This window comes from Oryza sativa, chromosome 6, assembly GCF_034140825.1.
Source record: "Oryza sativa Japonica Group chromosome 6, ASM3414082v1".
In the NCBI taxonomy this organism is placed as follows: Eukaryota; Viridiplantae; Streptophyta; class Magnoliopsida; order Poales; family Poaceae; genus Oryza; species Oryza sativa.
Genome location: NC_089040.1, coordinates 25,717,856 through 25,742,863, shown reverse-complemented (window position 1 = coordinate 25,742,863; position 25,008 = coordinate 25,717,856). Strand labels below are relative to the sequence as shown.

Genomic DNA, 25,008 nt, shown 5'->3' with positions numbered 1-25,008 from the left:
TGACCAGTGCGGATGACGAGGAATCACGGTGGATAGTGGTCTTGAGCATGCACGTTGGAGCCGAGCGTTCGTGGTAGTGGGAACCGGGGCCTCACGACGCCTTGCCATGCTTGTGGAGGTCGCAGTGGTCTTGCCGCACCTTAACTCGGGGACTGCAGCAACACTGCTTGGACACACGAACTGGGCAAGTGCAGATAGGAAACAATGGCTTCGATGAGAAAAATGTGGTCAGAAAGTGGAAAAAGAGAGGGGGAAGAAAATAGAGATCCACCGCCACCGTGCACCATCGAGGAGCACATCCACCATGGAGCTCGTTGCCCTTCGCTACGCAGAGCTCACCATCAAGACCACGACACCAATGACGTTGGCGCTCACGAAAAAGTTTCATTCCCGAAATAAGTTTTTTTAGGATCTGTTTGTAAAATAAGTTTTCACAAGGGACAAAAATTGAAAAATCCAAACTCATCTTATATGTGGTTGATTACTTAATGGACTGTTTCTTTCCGGTTGAATATCCTTGCATTTCTTTCGTATATCTTATGTGGGTCATAAGATAGATAAATAGATATGTGAACACGCAATTTCGCTTTCATATTAATCTGTCAGCAATAAATTGATGTAGAATTGTGCCAAGGGAGTAGCTATAGAACTGTCGACAGTTTTTGGGATGAAAAACTTTCAAATGTAACTACTATGTAATTACGTTGTAACTACTATGTAACTACTATGTAATTGATATGTAACTCAAGTGTAACTCAAAAAAGCATGATGGAGCAATTGGTTAGTTGAAAAAAATCCAAGTTGGAGGTGTTGGGTTCGATTCCATACCTGCTGTACGCGTCTGATTTTTTTTTCGTTTTCCTTCACCAGCAGTCCAGCATATTAGACGGCTTAAAATTTGAAAGTTTTCACCCCTGTTAACTGTCGACAGTAGTATAGCAAATCCGTTGTGGCAATGCAAGGTTGCATGCCTATGAGGAAACCTATTAAGCGTATTACTACAACTCATCACAACAAGGCGCGCGTGCCGTAGCTTTATTGAGAGCAGAAATGAAGCCATTTGCAGGAATGTCCCTCTCGTCGTTCGCTCGGTTGCTGTTGCTGCTGATCGTGCTGCACCACCAACCCCGTCTGCTTGAAGCGGATAACCTCAACCTCACGGCCGGATCCACTCTGAGGCCTCCTCAGTACATCACCAGCTCGTCCGACGACTTCGCCTTCGGCTTCCGCGCCATCGACGCCGGCCTGTTCCTCCTCGCCGTATGGTTCAATAACGACGACGACGAGCACAAGGCGGTGGTGGTATGGTACGCGACGGATCCGAGCTCTGCGTCGGCAGTGACAGCCACGGCGCAGTCCGTGTTCAGCGTCACCCTCGGCCAGCTCCTCCTCGCGGACACCACCACCGGCGGCGGCGTGGGCGGCAACGTTTGGACGAGCTCGAATCCAGGACAGCCGAACGGGTTCTTGCTCGTGCTGCTGGACTCGGGCAACCTCCAGTTCCTCGCCGCCGGCGACAACTCCGTGGTGTGGGAGAGCTTCCGGCACCCGACCGACACGCTCCTCCCTGGTCAGTCCATGGGCGCTGGAGCAATCCTTCGGTCCAAGCGCTTGGATGCGGATTTCTCCGCTGGCTGCTTCGGCCTCTTCGTGCAGGCCGACGGCAACATCGTCCTGTACCTCATAAACCTCGCCGGCGGCGGCAATGCCGACTCCAGCAAAGCGTACTGGGCAACCCGGACCCAACAGCCCGGCAACACCCCGGACGGCAACACGACTCTCTTCTTCGCCTCGACGGGGAGCATCCAATACCAGATCAAGAATGGCTCGTTGTACGACCTGACACCTCCCGTGGCGATCTCCACCGCCGGCGGCAGCTACCGGCGCGCAACGCTCGACCTGGACGGCATCGTCCGCGTGTACATCCGGCCGAGGAGCTCCGCCAACGCGTCGTGGACCGTCGCCGATCTGTTCCCTGCCGTAGGTTGTGGCATGTCAACCCGTGCCCTGGACGGCTTCTGCGGCCCCAACTCGTACTGCGTGTCCGGCGACGACGGCCGGCTCGACTGCGCGTGCCCGACCGGCTACTCCTCCGTCGACACGAAGCTACGGTACATGGGTTGCCGGCCGCTGTTCGCGCCACAGAGCTGCGACGTGGTGAGCAGCACGGCCGAATTCGGGATTACCAAGCTGCCCAACACCACCTGGACGGCCTCGCCGTACGTGATGTATGAGCGCACGGCGGAGGAGCGGTGCGCCGACATGTGCTTGAGCGACTGCTTCTGCGTGGCGGCGCTGTTCGAGCCCGACGCAACGCGCTGCACCAAGATGGCGTCGCTCACGGGCTCCGGACAGCAAGGGAGAAACGTTATGACGAAAGCGCTGATCAAGGTCCGGACGAGCAGCCCTCGGAGAAGAGCGCCGCCGCTGCCGTACATACTCCTCGCATGCTCGGCGCTTCTCCTATCGGCCGCGGCGACCATCCTTCTGGTGCACTGGCGCATCAGAAGAATTAACATCACCAACCATGACACTGTGAGGGTTTTCACCAGAAAGGAGCTCCACCGAGCCACCAATGGGTTCCAAAGGTCGCTGGGAAGGGGGAGGCTTCGGCGAGGTCTACCATGGCATGGCCAAGTCACTGCAACCACCTGACATCGCGGTGAAGAAGCTCATCACCTCCAACGAGTACAGCGAGAGGGAATTCCTGAACGAGGTGCAGTCCATCGGGCGGATCCACCACCGGAACCTAGTCCGCATGGTTGGATACTGCAAGGAGCGGGAGCAGCGGATGCTGGTATTCGAGTTCATGCCGGGTGGTTCCCTCCGAAGCATCCTCTTCCAGACTCCACGTCCACCATGGAGCTGGCGCACCGAGGCCGCACTTGGCATTGCCAAGGGGATTGAGTACCTGCACGAAGGGTGCACCTCTCCTATCATCCACTGTGACATCAAGCCCGACAACATACTGTTGGATGACAAGAACAACCCCAAGATCACCGACTTTGGGATCGCCAAGCTACTTGGCGACCAATAGATACACACGACAGTGACCAATGTTAGGGGAACCAGAGGTTACATCACCCCTGAGTGGTTTCATAGCGAGAGGTGCATCGACACCAAGGTAGACGTGTACAGCTTTGGTGTCGTGCTACTGGATATGATATGTTGCAGAAGGTGCCAGGATCCGGTATCCGGCCATGGTGAGGACGGCGAGGATGATTCCGCCACATTGTTCGGATGGGCAGGCCAGCTAGTCAAGCATGGCAGAGTTGAGGTTCTTCCGCATAGCGACGACGATGCCATGGAGGATCTGGAGAGGGTGGAGCGCTTTGCTCGCGTGGCTTTCATGTGCATCGAGAGGAATCCATCACTTCGGCCGACGATGCATCAGGTGGTGCAGATGCTGGAGGGTTCGGTTGAGGTCCATGCACTGCCTCAATTTCCGAGCTCCACGGATACATCGTTGCCTATCTCTATGGAATCACATGCTCCCAGGTTCTTTCCTAATCTCCAGTTGAACTCGATTTGATTTCTCCCTGAATGAAGGTTTGACAAAATAACTACAATCAAGGGATGCCAAAAATATAGCAAAATTGTCAATGAAACACCACTGTGGAAAGAATATGAGTTTAGGGTTCTCTTGGCCTTCTTGAACTCTCTTGTGTGCAAGTCTTCTTAACCCCCCTCCCCCCCCCCCCCGTTTCTTGAAATTCCCAAGCATTGAACCATGAATTATTGACAAATTTGTATATGTGCTTGAGATTGTGATGACCTGTCGATGGAAAGTATGGTTTAAAATTGTGAAAGCTCACGATCTCGGGTGATGCTAATTCATAAAAGCTCATGGCATGCATAAGTATCGCACACGTCCCACCTCACCGCATGTGTTTCCTGCCCACGACCTATGTCCCGCTCCACCTTATCCTCTCGCCAACTCCAATGTTATCTGCACACGAGAAAGTACGCCTAGAAAAAATCAAGATGGTTTTGTCACTCTGTGCTAGAAAAGTCCCTAACAACACCGATGAGCTCGACCTCCTCGATGATGCTGATAGCTCAAACAGCTCTCCAAACCACCTTCTCCATCTCTCCAACCCCACCCCCTGCCTTGTTGCCATCATCCGTCCTCTCCCCCACTTCCCCTTCCCCTCTAGCCGCACTTCCCACCTACCTTGTAACCCTCATCTATCTGGGAATTGAATCGACCAGTTGCACCACGGATCGCAAACAATGACTGCTGGGAACTATTCGTAGTGAACGAAAGCACGTGTGAATTAGCATTTTTTGACATAATCTCACCCAACCAACACAATCCAAACACAAGTACTCCCACCACCGATCGCTTCAGCATGGCATCCGGACCGACGGCAACATCGACCTCGTCACCAACAATAGCCTGGACAACACTTACTCGCCACCGTTTGTTTGTCCTTCATGTTGCTAGCCACCGTCATCGTCGGAGGCTTTCTGGCACACAACTGGCTCAGTAAGTACACACAGAGCCGGCAATTGGTGATAATGACGAGCGTGAGAGCTTTCAGCAGCAAAAAGCTCCACCAAACCACCAATGGATTTTTGAAGCTGCTTGGCAAAGGAAGCTTTGGCGGGGTGTACCAAGGGACGGTGAGATCGTCGGAGCCACGGCTCATCCGGTGAATTAGAGACTGATTGGTTCAAATGTGTGCAACGAGTGGGAGTTCACCAACGAGGTCCCCCACTGGAACTTACTCCACATGATCGGATACATGCACCGAAGGCACTGAGCGGATGCTAGTGTTCAAGTTCATGCTAGGCGGCTCGCTCCGCGGCGTCCTCTTCAGGCCATCATGGAGCTAGCGTAGAGAGGCCGCACTCGGCATCGCCAAGGGGATCGAGTACCTACACGAAGGGTACTACTCACTGATCACCCACTGTGATATCAAGCCAGACAACATACACCTTGATGACATGAACAACTCGAGGATCACTGCTTGGGGATCGCTAAGCTCCTCGACGACCACACCGTGCACACCACGGTGACCGATGTGAGGGGTACCACAGAGTACATCGCGCCAGAGTGGCTCCAACGGCGATGTGCACATACATACCAAGGCATACATGTAAAGCTTCGGTGTCCTGCTGTTAGAGAGAGAAAATTGATATTTTGCCATTGTCAAAACGGGGTTTCGCTGGAATGCCACTTCCAAAAGTGGTTTCGTTAAAATGCCATCCTCAAACAAGGGCAACATGTTGCAATGCCATTTCATCCATTCCTTCTCACTTTAATGATTTTTGTAATTTTTTTTTGTTGAGATGACCAAAATACCCTTGGATCCTATCTCATCTCTCCTTCTCTCTTTCTCCTCTCCGTTGCAGACGGTGGGCGGTGCCGGCGTGGCTCGACTCGGCGGTGCGGCTAGGGCAGGGATGGCGGCGGCGCGGCTTCCCCACCCACGCCGGCGCCGTCCCCGTCCCTAGCCGCGCTGCCGCCGTCCCTGTCCCTAGCCGCACCACTGAGCCGAGCAGCCTTCCCCACCCACGCCGGCGCTGTCCCCGTCCCCGTCCCCAGCCGCGCCGCCGCCGTCCCTGGCCAGCCACGCCGAAGAGGAGGAAGAGACAGAGGGAGAGATAAGATAGGATCCAAGGGTATTTTGGTCATCTCAGCAAGAATAAACATTACAAAAATCATTAAACTGAGAAGAAATGGATCAAATGGCATTGCAACATGTTGCCCTTGTTTGAGGTTACCACTTTTGGGAGTGGCATTTCAGCGAAACCCCGTTTTGACAATGGCAAAATTCCAATTTTCTCTGCTAGATATGAGCTGTTGTTATTTGACATCCTGGCATACTTTCATTCACTCATATGGTTCCACATGTCATCCTCACAAGTGTCAATTAAAGCAATTGGACAACGAAAAAAATGTTAAATTATCAAACTTTTCACCACCCCCATCACCATGACAGCAACACCGACACAGTGATCACACTTTTCGGGTGGGCCGGTCAGCTGGTGTGCACGGGGAGGGTACAGAGCTCATGCTGCACGGTGACGACGACGATGTGACGGCATTTGACCTAGAGAAGGTGGAGAGGTTCCGCGAGCGTGGCACCTGCACTATATGGTGCACAGGGTTTACCTTATCGTTTGGGTCGGGGTTATCGTCACCCCGCGGTAACGCGATAACCGTGATAATTGCCTAAAATCGCACAAAAATCACATCCAAAAATTCGAAAAAAAAAACTCGGCGGTTTCGTGGTTTCACCATGATAATCGCATGGTTTACCGCAATAACCGCGATATTCGCACGGTTATCGCGGGGTTGTGTAGCTAAAATAAGTGTAAAATAAATAGGGAAAAAATCAAAAATACAGTTGAATATGTGTAAAAAACTAGAAATTAAAAATAATTGGAAGAATATGTAGGATATTTAAGGCCCAATATTCTCTTCCCTTTTTCAATTTGTAAACTATGTTTTGGTTTGCTCTCAAATTTGAATTTAGCTTACTCTATTTCAAAAACATTCTTCACTATTGGTAATTACAAATTAAGAACTACATCCATGATTTTTTTTTATTTTTTTTCGATTTTTTTCAGAATTTTGAATTTGATCAAAATTCATCCAAACTATATCGCTGGTTTCCCCTACCGTACCCCATGATAAGCGCGATAACCGCGATAGCATCGAGCCGAGCCCGGCAGTCCGGCCGGCCGACGATGCACCGGGTGGTGCTGTGGTGCAGCTGCTTGAGAGCAGCACTGCCGGTGCAGAGGCGTTTTGCCTCACCCATCCGACTGCCACATGGACTCGTCGCCATTAATTAATCCTCTGAGATGAAGTGTCTGTGTCTGTTTAAACCCTCCTCAAAGTACGGCAAGTCAACATGACTACTACTATTTTAAAGCAGTTGATTTCAGGGTGAGTTATTAATGCTTAATTTGAGAAGGGTCTAAACAGATTAACAGATGTATTTTAACAAGTTGATGAGTACTAGCTTTTTTTAGGAACAGGAAAGTGTGCATATTACTCAACCCTGAGGGGACTAACCTATTGATTTTTCGGCAGTTAAACTTGTTAAAGAATTCTTCGACGTGTTCCTACAGATATGGAGAAGAAATGTCACCCTAACTGATGGAGTTGAAGACACCATAAGATGGCGATGGACAAATAGTGGCATATACAACACACAATCGGCATACATGGCACAATTCAATTGGAGGATTGACTCAGCAGTGGCAAAGCTAATATAGAAAGGATGGGCACCGTCAAAATGCAAATATTTCACATGACTCCTTCAAAACAAAATCTGGATGGCGGATCGGCTGCAAATCCGTCAATGGCCGAACAACTATTTATGTCAGCTTTGCTATGAAAACCTTGAAACGGCACAACACCTTTTCAAGGACTGCACCTTCGCACACCAAATCTGGGAGAAGATCTTTCAACAGCTGGGACATGAGACACTAAACACATACGATGGCGATGAGCCACTGCTTGACTGATGGATCAAGTGGACATCCCAAGGGGAAAAACACAAAATGAAAGCAATGAAATCAATTCATATGATGGTGGCTTGGAAAATCTGGTGTGAACGAAACAAATGACTGTTCCGCAATCAGGAGACTGAATTGCCTCAACTAGTGACCAAAATCACATATGAGATCAAGGTGTGGATTATGTGCGGCACCAAAGATATTGCGAGAATGTCCCAATAAAACACATGCGAGGCTGTCGGGTTTTCTTGTTGTTCCCTTCTTTTTCAGTTTCTTTTCAGCTTTATCTCTTTCACCTTTGGTGAGTTTGTAAATAATTTCTATCCTACTTAATATAACACTAGCAAATGCTGGCTTCGGTTTAAAAAGATTGGCAGATTTTGAGATTTTAATCTTAAAGAAATTTTTAACCAGCGGATACAGCCTGTTTTGAACGAAATAAACAAAAAGGGACAAACATGCCAAAAATATCGAGACAAAAGCAGTTGTAAAATCTAATTTTGGCGCACTGTAACTAAATTTAAGTGGTATGCAACTGAGTATAAGTATAAGTTGGATCTACAGGAACACAAATCTTAATGTAAGACTCTACGGACAAAAAAAATCGAAAGTGAAATAGCAAATCCGACCCCGAATTCCCCCTCCAGGATATGCGGCCTGTACCGCCAAGTAGTTATATACACGAAGAATGGGAAAACGATTCTGCTAAAGAAAGCGACGGGAAATGTTTTCGCACCTAACCTTGGGTTATTATTCTAGCTAATTAGTTTCATTCGCACTGTGATAGTTGAGTGAGATTGTAAACCTCTACGATCTTAAAACATCAGTTCCATCGACAGGTTGTCACAATCTCAAAAGTACGGATACAAATTTCTCAGCAATTTTTTGGCTTCATGCTTGGGAATTCAAGAATCTCAGGGTCAAAAAGACTAGCACTGACAGGAAGATTGAAGAGGACCAAGAGAATCTACAGAAAGAAGAGACGGGACTGGTGAAGGTAAAGATTAAGTTGACGCGCGTGAAACGAGAAAGCTATTAGCATATGATTAATTAAGTTTTAATTATTACAAACTTGACAAATGGATATATTTAACATTTTAATGCAATTTTTATATATAAAGTTTTCACATGAAACGAACCGTTTAGTAGTTTGAAAATTGTACTAACGGAAACCAAGGTAAAATCTGAATCTTAATGAGAAAAGAACATGACATGACTAGGACATTACCTCACCCGTTAATACAAAAGTTAGATCAACGTCTAAGTTTTGAATCACTCATAGTACAGAAAGACTAAGAGTTGTTTGGTTGCTTGTTTCTATTTACCTAACTTTTATAGAGCCTTTTTGGGTAGCTTAAGATTATGAGAATTAGCTGATGAAAAATCAGCTGGTGAAAATCTAGAAAAGATGGGCTTTCTAGCTTCTGGTTTCGAGTTCATTTTTCTGAATTCTACAACTATAGATTCTCAAAATCTGGATAAAAATCTAGATTATTTAAAGGAGTTTCTACCAATTGAAAATTCTAGGAGAAACTGTAGCGGCAAAAACTCCTCCAAACATGCCCGTAGTTAAGGTAGGGCATACCGCAATTTATGTGGCTAAAAACTTATTGGCCATAAGTTAGCTATGTTTTGGTAAAGATGAGCCTATGACAAGTGGAACACAACCGAAAAGTGTGGCATGACAAACATATCGCAACAAAACAAACACTAGACTAGGTTGGTCAAAGTTGCTTGCCAAAGTTATGATAATGACTGTAATAGAGAGTTGTCAGGAGTTCAACTGCTTGAATTCTAAGAGAGGAAAACAAAGGAAAACAAATGACATAGTCACTTTATAATCTGTTCATTATACACGACATTTAGAGTTTTTCTAGTTGAGATGTTGCGTACCATTCAAAATGGTCTAAATAGCATTCAGCTTGAAACAACCTCTACTTCAGGAATTGGCAGTTTGGCACTGATAAACTGCAAAGGTAGTAATGCCCATATATGAGTTTTTGTGAGCCTGTAATGAAACAAAAGCTTATGAAAATTTTGCTATGCTCCCAACCCCATGGTCCCCATAGAATAATTAAAGTCACATACTTACATGACTAGTAGTTATTCGGTTGAAGTAAATGTAGTAGAGTGGTTCAGGAAGGCATACCACACGTCCAAAAATGACAACACTCGTCAGAAAGAACTGGATGGAAACAGTGTCAACAAATCAATTAGCTCTACCTGCAAGAGGTTAAGTATTAGTACAAGACTGAACTCTGTCAAGGAACTATATGCTAAGACAGTTAGGACTTAGGTGTGCCATTATGAAACTTCATGATATTTTTGCCAAAAACATCTCCAGAAGAATTTGCAAATCAAATAGCAAACTGAGATACTTGACACTTATTTGTAGATCATGATTCATAACACTGAATCACTGATAATAATGCAGCTTGAGCAACAACCACACATATATTTACATGACACAACACTACATACAGTAAGTAAGGCGATATGAACAACGAACCCCATCAGAATACGATGGAAATAAATAACAAGCACTGCATACCTCTAGTTTCTTTTCAGGAACATGAGCAATCTTGTCCCATTCAGTACCTTCCCTCCTTTGAAGCTGTCTGTCTAACTCTGGATGCAACAGTGACAGCAAAATTAACTGTAGAGAAGCTGGTACGCCATTCTGGGGGAGAAATTTCATCTTAGGGCACCCATAAATGGCTAATGTTTTGAGAGATATTAATGCATTCAGATCAGCTGGCAAGAAACAGAAATTTTTACAATCTGCTACCACTAACTTTCTGAGAGCAATCAGATTTTCAAATCCATCCAATGAGGATAGGAAAATACAGTCTTTAATGATTATGGCTTCTAGAGAAGTAAGGTGATGGGTTCCATAAGCAAGAGATAGCAAATCCATAGAATCACAGCTATTAATCACCAGCACCGAGAGGTTAGTTAGGCCTTGCAAGTATCTTGGTAGCAAACTGGACTGAATATTGCTATCAACTATTTCAAGTTCACTTAGTGACTGAGGGAAAAAACATGTGTCAAGTTCTTCACCTGCTTCCACACAAACTGACGATAGTAACGCTGAACAGTTGCTGATTCTAAGCACCTTAAGGGAGCTAAGTCCGATAAATCCACAAGCTGGCATTGGATCTGTGCAGCTCTTCACGTTCAACTCCTCAACATGACTAAGTTGGTCAGTATTCAGGCTGCTCAAGAAGCTGCAGCAGTTGACAAGTAAGATCAGATACGATGCCGATGCCATTAGGGAGTCAAATAGACACGAACTTGGTAAGGAATCAGATGTTATCGCCACTTCAACTTTTGGTCTTGCATTTAAGGGTGGTGCTTCTTGAAGCTTAGGGCACTTAGCTATGTAAAGTCTTGTGAGACATGGAAGCAATGAACCATCTTCAATTCCAGACCATTTCTCCCAGTTGGGCATGCCATCAAATACTATTTCTTCCAACTTTGGAAAGCCCTTCATTTCACCGTTCCCATAGAATTCTTCACCTATCTGCCCAACAGCATGCATGTTCCTCAGTACAAGATCCTCCAGTAGAGGAAGCTGTCCAAGAGGAGGCAATTGCACCCAACCCATGCAATTCTCAAGGATTACAGAAGTCAGTGCTTTCATCCAATTGGTCTCAAACCAAGTAGGTGACCTCAGTCCCTTGTAACCTGTGATATTCAGCCGGTCAAGATCAGGGTGAGGTCGAAGGGCCTCAAGCACATCAGAATCCAACTCAGAAGTAATAGGCCTTGGAAGGTCACTCCACTCTAGCTGCAAGTGTTTGACGTGCTCTTTACAATCTAGGTGCGCATCAACAGCCTGTTGCTGATGTTCCACGTTCTCAAGAAACCTAACACTTAATCTTCCTCGGATATTGTTCATCTCCTTTAACTCTCCAAGTCTGTGCCCACTCTCCTTCTTGACATGGAATTCCCCTGGGCCATGCAGAAGAGTTTGTCCACCAAAACCAGATATTGTGGCACCCCCTACATTGAAAAGGTAAGCTTTTCTCAATTTGAGTAGGTTCTTCTTCATGTTTGTTGGAAGTTGGAAACATTCACTTCCCCGACAAGAGTGACCTCTTGTGACTAGAACCTCTAGGTGATAAAGTTGGACCAATGCTGTGGGCAATGGTTTTTCAGGAACCCTAAAAGCAAGATAGCGCAAATGCTTCAAATTTTTCACTGATGTTGGCAACCTCTCCAGGCAACAACCAGTCAAATCTAGCACTCGGATGTATTTGGATTTCTTGAACACATCATTTGGAAGGGACAATTTCCAGCAAGGCCATGATTTGCTCCAAACAAGTAACGTGCGCAGGTTTTTCATCTCTGTTTTCTTCATACCGGCCCACAAATGTGCAGATATAGATAAATGGCGAATGTTTGGTGGGATCTCCTTTTGCTTCTCACTCTCAATTCTGGTATACTCGTCCTTTGAAACATTCCTGGCAAGGTCATTGATCAAGTCATGCATGACATACTCTATTGGAAGGTCTAACAAAGATCTCTCGAAGAATGATCTTTGTACAAGATCATTAAAGTAGCCCTTCGCAACATCTTCAACATTCATGTCATTGTCAGACTCATCCTCCTTCTGAACAAAACCCTGTGAAATCCACATGTCTGTAAGCCTCCTGGGATCAAAACGCCAGTTCTTCGGGAATAAGCTGCAGAAGCTGAAGCATAGTTGCAAGTGGATGGGCAAGTGTTGGTAACTCAACCTGAGAACCTTCATAACATCACCTGATATGTCACTCTCTAGCACTTTCTTCCAATGACTTGAATCTAAATCAACATTCAATAGGCGACCGATTACCTTTGCTGCTAAGGGCAAACCATTCAATCTTTCAGCAATCTGCATTCCTATTTCCTTAAGTTCTTGAAACAGTCCTGGATGTTTCTCACCAAAGGCACAGCTTTTGAATAACATCCAGTAATCATCTCTATTCAATCCCCCTAATTGTAAACAGGCTCCAGCACGTAGGAGTTCACTGGCTTTGTTGGTTCGAGTCGTCACCAGAATTTTGGATCCTCCCAGTCCAGTATCCAATGTTGATAAAACTCCGTCCCATACTAATTCATTCTCCCAATTTGTCCTGTTCTCATCATACCATACATCATCCAATACAAGAAAAAAGTTCTTTTGACTTATCTTTTCTTGAAGAACATTCTTCAATTCATCCAATTTAGTAACACTGCGATAATTTTCACCTGTTACAGATTCTAAAATATCCCTTGCCAATGTTATCTCATCATAAATATCGGATACACAAACCCAGATCCTGAGACCAAAGCTCGCACGTATCCTTTCATCTCTGAAAGCTAATTGTGCTAGGCTTGTCTTCCCAATCCCACCAACACCAATGATGGATATAACAGGAACACATGAGTTACTAGGTCCAGGTGCACTACTATCACTTTGCATAAGCAACAAATCTCTCAGCCTATCAAGATCATCTTTTCTACCATATATGTGGTTCTCTTCCTTCAAAGGAGACGTTACACGTGCCTGTGTGACTGGGAGCAGCTTTGCAGTAGCACTATCAAAACTAACCAATTTGAACAAGGTATCCGCAGTTGTTTTAACCTCATCCAATTTTTTCAACATATCGGTTAGCTTCCTCCGGAACTTATCAGTACCTACTACGCGCTTACCCAAGTAAACACAGGATGAGGTAACGCGACTCACCATAGCTTGGCTGTCGACTTTAGACTTGAGGGCCATGTACTGGAAGCTGTCAAGCACATCAACGGCGCTGTAAATGGCATCCTTGAGCTTCCGGAGCAGCTTCCTCTGATTCCCATCCTTGATCTCCCGCTTCTCGATGGCGTCCACGATGGCCAAGATCTCTGTAAGGATAGTATCAAGACGCTCAAGGTCCTTTTCTTGATCCTTCTCCCAACTGAATTGCCCCCTTATGTAGGACAGTGCAGTATCTTGCATTTCCCGTATAATAGGTGACAAGAACCATCCTGTAACAGTTAATTCAGTGCCCATTTTGGAGAGAGAGAGAGAGTTCCTGCTGATAGCAAGAAATCCAAATACAAAGAAGAATCAAGAAGAATTGATAGTGCAACTGAAATCAAGGTATCAAAGAAAGAAGCAAATGTTATGGGATCAAGGAAGGTGTTGGAAAGCAGAGGAAGTAATCTTGTAGGTGTGCCTGTTAGGGTGACAGTGACACAACAAGTGTGAATCTGAGCCCCAAAAGTCAATTGTGTTTGTCTATATTCTCAATTTCTTTTCATGCAACAGCCCTCAAGTTGATAAATAGACAGAGTAACAGACACAGACCCACCAGGTTGACTTGACCGACCAATTAGTAGACATACCTACTGATTATCTAAAATTGTTTGGTTATTTGACACAGGCAAAAAATAAGCGAAAAAGAGAGAGAATTCAAAATAGAATCATAAGATAGCAGAACCTAATAATGCAACTCAGGGTTTCTAAGTCACAAGAAAACCACAAGTTAGTTCTTAGTTTTAAATGCCCATACGTAGTTTCGAATGCTCATACATCATCATATGTACCGTATATGCTATCAACTAAGGAGAACAAGTTGCTGAAAATTAATATTTTCAGAAAATAATATTTTCAGAAAAGAATCAACAAAAAATGACTGAGATTTCAGAACCGCACCTAAAATATATCTAAAGAAGATTGGAAAATATAGCAAATCAGTTGCACTTTTAATTTAGCAAAGGGTGCTTATGAATATAAAGGACTAGCTGCATGAACTCTTTCAAACACTCAAAAGCAAGGGCAACGACGGTCAGGGAGGGAATCAATAGTTCAACCTAGAGATGATAATATTATGCCCAAGAAGCATTAGAAAAGAAAAATAAAAACTACTACTGTCATAGCATGCAGCTCTGCAATTCGTGTGAAGTCTAAATTAAATATTCAAGGTTTACAAATTTTCCATAGGATATTGAATGCAGGACCGATTTGCTAGAAACCATCAGCCATAGGACTGATAAATTGATTCTTTAGATCTGTAGCTACCTTTCCACCATTTTCAGCATTACATATCCCCAATTCCCATTAATACATTTCGATCCTGTTAGATTTCACATACTACTATAGATAAAGAAGGAGAACAAGAAACCTAGTAAGACATGAACCAAAACTAAAAGAAATTGCATCCAGAGTTACTGAAGAAGCACTGCAAAGCCCAACCAACTTCTTAGACACAAAACGCCGAACACTTGGTGCGCAACTTATTGATCCAAGTAGAACTTCCTTTCCTTCTCCCAACTAAATTTCCCCCTCGATGTAGGAGTCAGAGAACACACGGTTCATGGATCTATCAGAGCGTACTGTTTATGGAACGCACCAAAAGTCAATCCAAAAGCAAAAACCCAACAAAAGTAAGGGCAGAATTCACGTAAAACGACGGGAGAAAAAAAAAAGGATAGAATTTCAAATTCGGGAAAAAATATAGAAGATGCTATAGGAACAAAAGCGATCTGGATTGTCAAGTTCCCACGACCAAAAATCTGAAAGCGACGATCAAACGCGCTTCGCCTTATCCGCAGAAAGACCTCCGCGAGAAAGAAGTCCAAAAAAAAAAAGAACAAAAGAGAGGAGAAATAAGAGGAAAATTGTTTTTTGAGAAGAGGAGTTAAAATTGTATGGGCCGCCATCCTTAATAGCCCAGTAAAACACTAGGCCTTGTGACCCCTCTAGAGGCCCTTTTGGGTTGTGCGAAAACGAGCAACTTTTCTTGGCCTAGTCCAACTCTAATTGGGCTGAAATCAATCACAGCTTCGAAAATTCAGATGGCAAGGCAGCTGCTTTTTTTTAAAAAAAAATCGCTTGAAAGTTGAAATTTCCATTTGATCTTTTTTGCATTATGATTATTGTTATTATTATTTATTATTATTACTACTACTATTAGTATTAGAATACATTACAAATGCAGTTACTCGCAACACCCGTACCTGTATATCCTCTCCTATGAGTACCTTGGAAAGTCAACACATCTTCAGATTGATGAAGTTATCACGAGCTTCTCGATAACATCTTGAGAAAGGCCTAGGGTCTTCCCGGCTAGCCGGTCCGGGTTCGAGCCTCACCCCCTCCTTAATTCAAAATCAATTAGTCATTTCTAGATTGGTCCCATTTTATTTTATAACAACGGGTATATCGTCAATCACTGAAAAATAACTATCCCTTAATACAAGGACCCATGTCTAGTTGTTGCATTATTATAGCCTCATCACTTTTACTGCTTATAGCTAGAATAAGGGCATATTTGTCACAACTCTAGCTCCTGGAGCTGGAGCTCAGCCAAACAGTTTCAGCTCCATTAAAAATGGGAGTGGAGTTGGGTGGAGCTCTCTCACAAAATGAACTAGAGATGTGGAGCTGGGTTTAGGCAGCTCCACAACTCCACTCCAAACCCAACTCCTGAAGCTAAATTTAGAGGTTGGAGCTGTACCAAACATGCCCTAAGTTAACACGACACGTGCTAATAAGATATAAACATTGTCAATTTCAAAATGGTAATCTTAGCGAAATAATATTCTCAGGCACGCAATTGGTATATATATGTTTATGCTCTGAATGCAGTGTGCTCGCCGACTAATCTTTCATCTTCTCATAATCAGAAAACAAATATATTGATTTTGGCATCTTCCTCATGTCGATCCCATATCCCAATTCCAATTAATCTTGGCGTCACCTTTTCCAATAACTCGTGAGGCGATGAAGGGACAAGAAAGAACGAACTGAGTCCTAAACAATAATCACATTATGTAACCCCCCTCAACACAAGTGGCTTGATAAAGAAATAACTGCGGATTAAGCTGCCACCAATCAGGCAAGCATGTCGCATTCCTAATGTCAACCTCGGTATATATATCTCTTTAAATTTCAGTACTTGTCCCAATTATCTCCCTTTAAACTGGGATTAATTTGTGTAGTTCGAGCGCTTAATTTAGGTTCATTTAATGCGCCGGTGTGGTCAAAATATCAATGGTCGAGAACTGAGCATAGCTCTCAGGTCCAGACCACCTAAATTTGAATCTGAAACTGGCGTCTATTTTTATGGAGTTCTTGTGCCCTATTCTATCTTAATTCAAGGAGCTCCTCTTTGATATTCCTTTTTTTTGGCAAAAAATATCAATGGTCACTAGGTGATCAAATTATTATTATTATTGTTGTTCATAGGCGTATGTATATTGTTGATACTGATCAGTTATTCTACATGATTGGTATCTCTAGTATTTTAGGACAGGGCAAAGATGTTGCCAAAGCTACATACACCGATAGCCAAAGTTACTTTGCACGGCGCCATGATTTAGAAAAGGGGTAGTTTCTTACTATCAAAAGATTTATGTCATCTGGGACACCGGTGTCTTGCTGACATGGCCTACTCCGTTTGTCATAAAAAAACTGAATCTAAAACTGGATGTGACATATTCCAGTACAATGAATCTGGACAGAGATATGCTTAGAGGTATATTTAGGGCATCCACAACGTGCTCAAAAACTAGGTAGTAAGCAATAAATGCAGCCTTAATACTAGGTAGTAAACATTGTGAAGGTAGTAAGCAACAAATACCAAGCAATAGCACTATGTCCTGCTAGTAAGGAATAAAAAATCATTGATTCTCTCAGCTATGTATTGAATCTTTCTTCTCTATCCATACTACCGTATGCTTTTAGATTTTTATATACATTGTGAGATCTTGAATAACAATTACCTGCTTTGGTTGGTCCCACCTTACTTACTACTTGGTAAGGATACATTGCTAATGCCCTTAGATTGTAATACTCGGATATGTCACATCTAATACTAAGTTGGTTTTTTATGGGACGGAGGAAGTATTTGTCATCGATTTTCATTGATATGTTCCCTCTAGGCTGTGTCTGTTAGTGTATGAAAGTAAAGTAATTCTATAGTACTTAAGAGGTACCGGAAGGTAAATATTCTTAATGTAAATTTTAATATCTTTTAGTACCAAAGATATCGAGATATATTAAATTTTATAATAGAAAATAGATTACCTCCTAAAAAATGTAAAATCATTCATCAAAATAAGAGCTTGGATACAATTAATTTTGGTGGTAGATGGAGAAATTCATCCTTAACTGAAACTTGGGAGCAAGAGGTACTGAGCATTTATGTGCACAATAAAATAGGCCAGGTTTTACAATTCCAAATGCAAATAAAATTGTGGTGGCCGGAAATTTCAGAATTCCGAAGATCTTGGTAACTTTATTGCAAAGTTCTGAACAGGGGCTGAGATTAATCGCAAGAATTAAACAGAGAGGGAGACAGAGATTAACCCACAACTGTTTACACCCAAATTTGGCACCTAGGCTTAAAATAGGAATTATTGCCAAAATTTGGAAGTCTACCGGTTTCCTTCGAGGTAGGCCGGTCTAACCGCCGTGTGTTGGGCGGTCAGACCGGCGGTGTGTGGCCGGTCTGACCGGCAGGCCCGAGTCCGATTCTGTTGCGTCGGGTTTCGAGGTTTCCTTGCTCGGGAAGGCATGTTTCGGGTTTCCTTTGGTTTCTACCCCGAGTTGGACGTGGAGAAAGGCCTGTAGAGGGCAAGACCAACCCCTATATAAGGGACAAGGCCGGTTCATTGTAAAAATCAATCTACTATCAATCAATCGAATCGTTCTTTTCATATTGCTTTTAGTTTTCTCTTAGTTTGTCCATCTTTGTCGGTTTGCGCCGTAAACCGTCCGCCGCCGCTGCGAGAGTGCGACACCTCTTTGTAGGTTTGTCCTGAAAACTTTCTGTTTTGCCCACGAGACGGGTAGTTATCTAGAAATCGGCTCTGCTAGCCGGTTTAGTTATCAAAACCCATCTAGGTTTAGCTCTTTGCTAGATCGAGGTGGTTGGCGACTCTAGGATCACCGCAAGGCTTAAGGTGCTGCGATCGTGCTTGTCAACTTGTCAAAAAAAGTTGCTAACAACAACCCGATGGAAAGCGAAGTTGTGCAACATGCAACATACGAGAAAACATCCTGCAACCAAACACGGCCAAGATTTCAATAATTTCAGTCTCAAACTTAACAGCAAGTCCATCCACAAACAACCAGCAAACAGGTCAAGTACAACCACAGATCATAAATCTCTGGAAAATGACAGACAATTTAAAAATCGATTACCAGTTTGCGTCGTTTCTGCAGGGGTTGACACGACCAGATCGAAACAGTGTCTCTCTCTCTCTCCCTCTCTCGTATGCATCTACAGTACAATATCACTGCAGCCGCCACTGAATTCGTCCATACGACACAACTCTACTGGTCAGTGTTCAACTGTTCACCAGTACACCCCAGGAAAAAATGATAGATGTACAGTGTATTCTGTATTGACGCCAATTTGGCAAATGGAAAAAAAAGATTCGTACTCGTACTGCCAGTGTGTACTCCAAATTAAACTAACCGCCGTTAATGCTTGTGCATGCATCTGAATTTGGCAAGCTCTTTTAACTAACTGTCCAGTTTAGGGATCGGGATCCTTCTACATTGAAGAAGAAAATTCAGAGGTGCTAAAGTACCTTGCATTAGCTCATGTTTTAATGCGTTGGATCTTCATTGAACGGTACAAATCATAATGCTATGGTAAAGAAGTGTTCGGTGGTAAATTAATTGTTGTTAGAACACTATTGTTACAGTGTCTAGCTAATGTGCTAATTTAAATAGCTATAGCACAAGAGTTAGATCATTGTGTACATATAGAGTTGTTTGCAATCACTGTAGAGGGACCTGCATCCCCAGTTTAGAGGCTAATCTTACGGTTTAAAAGAACCACATGCTTACAGTTTGAAAACCATACGGTCACCGAATACAACTCTTAAGGGTGTGTTTAGATAATGGAAAATGGAGGGTTGGATTCGGATTAGAAAATAAATAAAGGGTTAGAATTAAATGAAAGAGGAAGAATGAATGGTTAGGATATAAAGATAGGTGGGAAATCATTTCCCTTTTCCATTTGACAAACACTGCCTAAGCGACTTTGTGTAGAAGCACATGTATGTACCAAAAAACAGGTGAAACTCATATACTTTTTAGTAAAACAAGATTTTGATTTACCGAGTAGTTTCTTGATTCGTACCGGCACTACACTGGTCAAGGTCACCTGTGACGGGCCCAAACCCTCACCTTTGACGGTTTTGGGCTTGGTCAGTGATCAGTGGTCACTGGTAAGTCCAGTCACCTTTGACGGGTGGCCGGCCGTCAGTGGTGACATCCACCTCTGACGGGCAAGTTAATAGAAGGCCGTCAGAGGTGTTGGTCTAAGCTAGACTAGGGCTTGTTAGGACCCGTCACAGGTGTCTCATCTCTGACGAGCCCCTAAATAAAGGCCCGTCAGAGGTGATGATCTCCGGTATATAGTAGCCGTCACAGGGTGACCCACCTGTGACGGGCCCTAAAGGCCCGTCACAGGTGGGTCACCTGTGACGGTCCGACGTTTGCGAGTCCGTCACAGGTGAGGTTACCTGTGACGGATGTTTCTTCCGAACCGTCACTGATGAGTTAATTCCAGAAAAAAAATAAATGCTAAATATTGGCTAGCCTCAGGAATTGCTAGCCATGCCCTCTGAAAAACAGAAACATCACAGGTGCCAGTCACCCCCCCCTCCATATCACATATTCCCCAACTGCCCAACATCACAGATGCATCACATATCACAGATCCATCACAAAGCAACAATTTACAACATCACATATGCAACAATTTAATTTATTATAGCACACAATTCATACCCCATGAAAGTCCTCAAATGATTACCAAAATTTCTTGTATTCTGTTCGTTGTGAACCTCCACAACCTATCAATAAGGGAAAAAAAAGGAGAAAACAGATGAATAGTACAACATAAATCGTAGTTGATCAAATGTGATGACAATTTAGTAAAGTACCATAAATATTGCACATATGAAAGTAAATTACATTGCACTCTATAAAAACATAATTTTTTACATCGCCAGAAATTATAAAAACATCTTTTTTACATCACAATAAATTATCTAGCCAAGTTCATTAGTCTATTTGGCATGAAAACGTCCTTTCTTGTTCATTATTTCTGCAAGAATAAAGGCGCACACTTCGCCTCTGATAGCAGGGGGGTTGATAGGTGAGATCTTGAAGCCAGCTCTACCTTTCTGTTTAATAAATAAGAGGTTAATTAGCACGTTTTGAATAGCAATGTAGATATTGAAATGAGCTTATTCGCCATTAGCAACAACCTCAGGGTCGAAATCTTTCACCTCTCTTAGAAGTGTTGACATGTTGTGGCACACATGGAAACCACATTGGTCTCCGATCTGTTGTGCGCATGCAAACTTGGTGTCATGATAAAGTTCGTTCTTGCCCTCCTTGTGCCTACCACCCTTTTCCACATATGGGCCCCAAGCCATATTTAAGGCCTTGGTGATTTCACTGAAATCATAATCTTTGGACTTATTGGAGTTAAGGTAGGTAACCCTACTCCACTTAGGTACGATGACTAGGAGAATCCAATGTCGCCTGCGCAGTGGTTATGTAGCGTTAGTACTAAGAACCTTAACTTCAAAAACAATATACACGAAGGGTATTGTCCTCTTACTCTTGGTTGTGTGCGCACATGATGTACTCCTTGTCTTGATGGGCCCATAAACACCGGTTGACATAGTCAACCACCTCAGTGAAGCTCTGTCGTAAATTAACCTCATTCACCATGGATGGATCAAGGAACCCAACCTGATTACCATGGCGACGACTCTCGATCCAACACAACCTTAAAATATTTACGTATTAGAACTAATTTAATTAGGAGATATAGTCCAGTCATATCACAAGTATAGAAGGTATGCACTTACAAGGAGTAGCATTTTAGAAGACCAGTGTCCAACTTCCGGATCCTGAAAAGGTCGAAGAGGTCATCAAAGCCTATAGTTATATAGGCAGGCGACGATAGGAACGGCTGGTGGTCGTGATGTCCAACTATGGATGACTCCCTCATTTTCCGCTTGGCATTGCTTAGCTCCATGTATTGCTTATGTAGCTCTCGGCAAGCAATACCCATCACAGCTAACACATTGTCCTCCACCAATGGCATGCCTAGCTCAAATTGGGCTGGCGCCCTCACGACCTTCCCCGATTTGCTCACTGGCATCGACGTCGCAGCCTTGCCCCTTTTTGGCTCCGGCGCCAACTCCCCGACCTTCCCCTTGCCGCGTTCACGCTTCTGGTCCTTGACAAGTGGTGGGGAGCTATCGGCCTTTCTTGTGGTCTTTATTGGAGCCAAGCTTTGAGCTATATCTGCCAAGTCCATATCAGCTCCACCGGGAGAATGAGGTACTGACAATGCCGGTCCACGGGGAGCCTCAATTGATAGCTTAGACTTGGGAGGTGTAAGCTCCATCGGTCGACTTGGACGAGGAGTCATCTTCACAACTATGTCTTCTTTGGGCCATTGTATGAACGTCTTGCGCGCATCGCCCAAAGTCATGATTTCATCATTTGGGGGCACGGGCAGCGGATAGCCTGACCAGGTGTCCTTTACTGTATCGATGGACACCTTGGCATACCCAGCTAGCAGGTCTGCGCCGTGGACCTTGTCTGTAACCGAGGGGTTGAAAGCCATGCCCTCAGCGACTTCAGGAGCGAAAGTTGGGTGGACTCTCGCTAGTAGGACACACTGTGCTGCGCCCTGCATAAGGTGAAAGTTTGAATTTAATATTGGAATGTGTAAATGTCTTTTATTAGATATGGATCGGATAACAACAATTACCTCGATGTGGTCCACTGCAGCTAGTGGTGCGATCGGGAGACCAGGGGCCGGCACCTCTGTGGATGCACAACTACTCCTATGCTGTGACGGACTCGCGTCGTGTTGTACACGAGGAGTTGGTTGCACAGCAGGTGTTGTGACTCGGGGTATATTCATGTCGGCGAGCACCTTGTTAACCCTTTCTTCCACCCTTGCATTCATGCTAGCTTCTAGTTCTTGAATGACCTCAACCTTAAGTTCGGCCTTCAAACGAGCGTCCCTCTCTTCCTTGGAGACTTTCCGTTTCCTGTATTGGGAGCTGTACTGAGGGAGTCCATGCTTCCAGGGCACATCGCTACCAATTCCCCGAGTTCGGCCAGGATGTTCTTTGGTTCCGAGCGCCTTTGTGAGGATGTCATCTTCGCGCCTCTTCGGCGCGGACTCAACCTCGCTTTGTGAAGCTTGTTCAGCAACCAAGCCCAACTAGAAAAGAAGATAATCGTTTATACGAACTTGTACTTTATACGAACGGAAATTAGTTAGGTTAAGTAGTGAACTCACCAGTTCCTGATAGACGACGGCATCACTTTTGTTCTCAAATGTGACAGAGCCGTCCGGGTTGACCTTACCCCTTGCCCGCGCCCAGTTGCGAGCTCTTTGCTCAGGGATGTCTGAAAACGGGGTAGGGACATTCGCTGCTGCAGCGGCTGCATCTTCTTGGGCCCATATTGCCTCCTTGCCGATGTACCCTGCGGTGCCCAGCCGATGCGGGTGCTCATTCCGCTGTTGCAGTACGCGATGTGCCTCGCTTGATTCCCTAAACTCTTGGGTGGTCTTGAGAGAGCAGAATTCCTCCCACACCGCTTCGGTTATTTGAGGGTATTCATCGAACGGTGTATGATTGCCGGGCGGGTTGACAAACTCGGTGAAGAGCTTCGACTTCCAATTCTTCCAAGCTTTGCCCATCTTTTGGAATGCCTTCCGCTTGAGCCTATCCTTTGCTTCGGCTGGAAATGTGAACCATTTCTCCATTGCCGTCCAAGCTCGCTCTTTCTCGGCTTCTGTGACCTTGCCGATATCTTTATGGAGGATCCCGAAGTTCTCACGTGCCGCTAGCCCGCAGCAGTTAGACCATCTTCCAATGACAGTCCTAGGCGCCGTGGGCCTACCACTAGCGTCAACCTCTCTTATAACTTGCACTGTGGTCGGCCATATATTTTGTGACCGCGGATTTCTACTAGACCTACTTGCACTTGTCCCGCCCGACATCGACGTATGTTGTTCCTGCGGCAATTCTGCAGCACAAACAGAAGGCAATATTTGCTAAGGGGTGCTAGCTAAAATTTATGTGGTCATATGGTGAAAATTTATCCTATAAATTACCATGAATTTCGGGTTGTTGGACCGCCATTGTCGCGGGATGACCTTCGGCAACTGCCTCTGTGGCTGGGTTTGCTTCTTCCTGGATCCTCGCAGGTGTTGGGGAGGGCTGGTTTGCGCCGGGCGTTGACATGGTTTAACTTTCGCGAAAAAGATTATAAATTTCCTACCATTAGACTAAATAGCATTAGATCCAATGTAATACGGGGTATACTATGAAAGATATGGCCTCAGTTTTGCTGAGAAATATGCATCAATTACAATCATTTGCATGAAGGGATAAAAAGAGGAAATCATAACATCAAAAGAGCAAGTGCAGAAAATCTGTTCTTATGCATAAAAAAAGAACAAGTGTAGAGGTATATAACCACTGAATCAATCATGCAAATTTAAAAAACAGCAGCAGCAAGGGTACAGAATTTGCATGATTGACATAAAACAGCAGCAGGAGGAGTATATATGACACAGGGGTAGCAACAGCAGGGGCAAATTAACTAAAACAACATGTCTAGATATACTCCTCTTATCAATCCAGAAGAAAAGAGCAAGTGCAGAAAATCTGTTCTTATGCATAAAAAAAGAGCAAGTGCAGAAAATCTGTTCTTATGCATAAAAAAAGAACAAGTGTAGAGGTATATAACCACTGAATCAATCATGCAAATTTAAAAAACAGCAGCAGCAAGGGTACAGAATTTGCATGATTGACATAAAACAGCAGCAGGAGGAGTATATATGCCACAGGTGTAGCAACAACAGGGGTATATAAATGAACAAGTGTAGGGGCAAAAAAATGAACAAGTGTAGATAATCTATTCTTATTGAGCAATTCATCACTGGCCATTTAATAAGGAACACATTGGGCAGCAGCAGCAAGGGTATATAAATCATCAAAGAATGACAGAAAACAAGTGTATATAGTCTCCTCTTATTAATCCAGAAAAAAGAGCAAGTGCAGAAAATCTGTTCTTATGCATAAAAAAAGAACAAGTGTAGATAATTTGTTCTTATTGAGCAATTCATCACTGGCCATTTAACAAGGAACACATTGGGCAGCAGCAACAGGGGCAAAGATACTCCACATGGGCAGCAACAATAGGGGTGTATTAACAAGTAGCCCACAATAACAGCAGTGGCAGGGGTGTATTAACATAAAACATCACTGGCCATTTATCTAGTTAAAATCATGCAAAATTCAACCAATGCAGCAAAATTAATCCTAAAATCATCTAATACAAAAAGACTAATTCATCTAATACTGCATATATTTCATCCACAAATAGTCCAAATTCATCACCTCATATATTTCACATCTCAAATATGCATATATTTCATCAAAAAAAAAGGAGACAGTACTACTAACTTCATGTAAACAGCAATTCATCCATTCAATTCAATCAAGTGTAGA

The 25,008-nt window shown here is 44.1% G+C and overlaps 1 protein-coding gene, 1 long non-coding RNA gene and 1 pseudogene across 5 annotated transcripts; 1 reads left to right on the top strand and 2 right to left on the bottom strand.

The window, feature by feature from the left end:
* Window positions 1–908: 908 nt before the first annotated feature.
* Window positions 909–3,590, top strand: LOC107277062 (G-type lectin S-receptor-like serine/threonine-protein kinase LECRK3; annotated as a pseudogene).
* A 4,722-nt stretch (window positions 3,591–8,312) lies between these two features.
* Window positions 8,313–15,064, bottom strand: LOC4341541 (putative disease resistance protein RGA3). Of its 4 annotated transcripts, none has more exons than XM_066311880.1 (4): window positions 10,028–13,646; window positions 9,569–9,699; window positions 9,370–9,444; window positions 8,313–8,443 (listed from the first exon to the last, which is right to left on the bottom strand). In XM_066311880.1, exons 1-2 carry the CDS (start codon window positions 13,493–13,495, stop codon window positions 9,652–9,654), a joined length of 3,516 nt encoding a protein of 1,171 aa, XP_066167977.1. In that variant the 5' UTR covers window positions 13,496–13,646; the 3' UTR covers window positions 8,313–8,443; window positions 9,370–9,444; window positions 9,569–9,651. The 4 variants fall into 4 exon arrangements, with proteins under 4 accessions (XP_066167977.1, XP_066167980.1, XP_066167978.1 ...); XM_066311883.1 differs by lacking the exon at window positions 8,313–8,443 and having other exon boundaries at window positions 9,193–9,484; window positions 10,028–10,156; window positions 10,537–13,647; XM_066311881.1 differs by lacking the exon at window positions 8,313–8,443 and having other exon boundaries at window positions 9,193–9,484; window positions 10,028–15,064.
* A 5,757-nt stretch (window positions 15,065–20,821) lies between these two features.
* LOC136357093 (uncharacterized) lies at window positions 20,822–21,612 on the bottom strand. Its single transcript, XR_010742160.1, has 3 exons — window positions 21,331–21,612; window positions 21,078–21,248; window positions 20,822–20,998 (listed from the first exon to the last, which is right to left on the bottom strand). It is a non-coding gene; the product is annotated as an uncharacterized lncRNA (long non-coding RNA).
* Between the last annotated feature and the right edge of the window lie 3,396 nt (window positions 21,613–25,008).

What these genes read in the sequence shown, in the direction of transcription:
- LOC4341541 (XM_066311881.1), bottom strand. Translation starts at nt 13,495, where the DNA reads ATGGGCACTGAATTAACTGTTACAGGATGGTTCTTGTCACCTATTATA. An exon ending in TTCCTGAAAAGAAACTAGAG is followed by an intron (nt 9,700 to 10,027) that starts GTATGCAGTGCT and finishes AACCTCTTGCAG; the next exon opens with GTAGAGCTAATTGATTTGTT.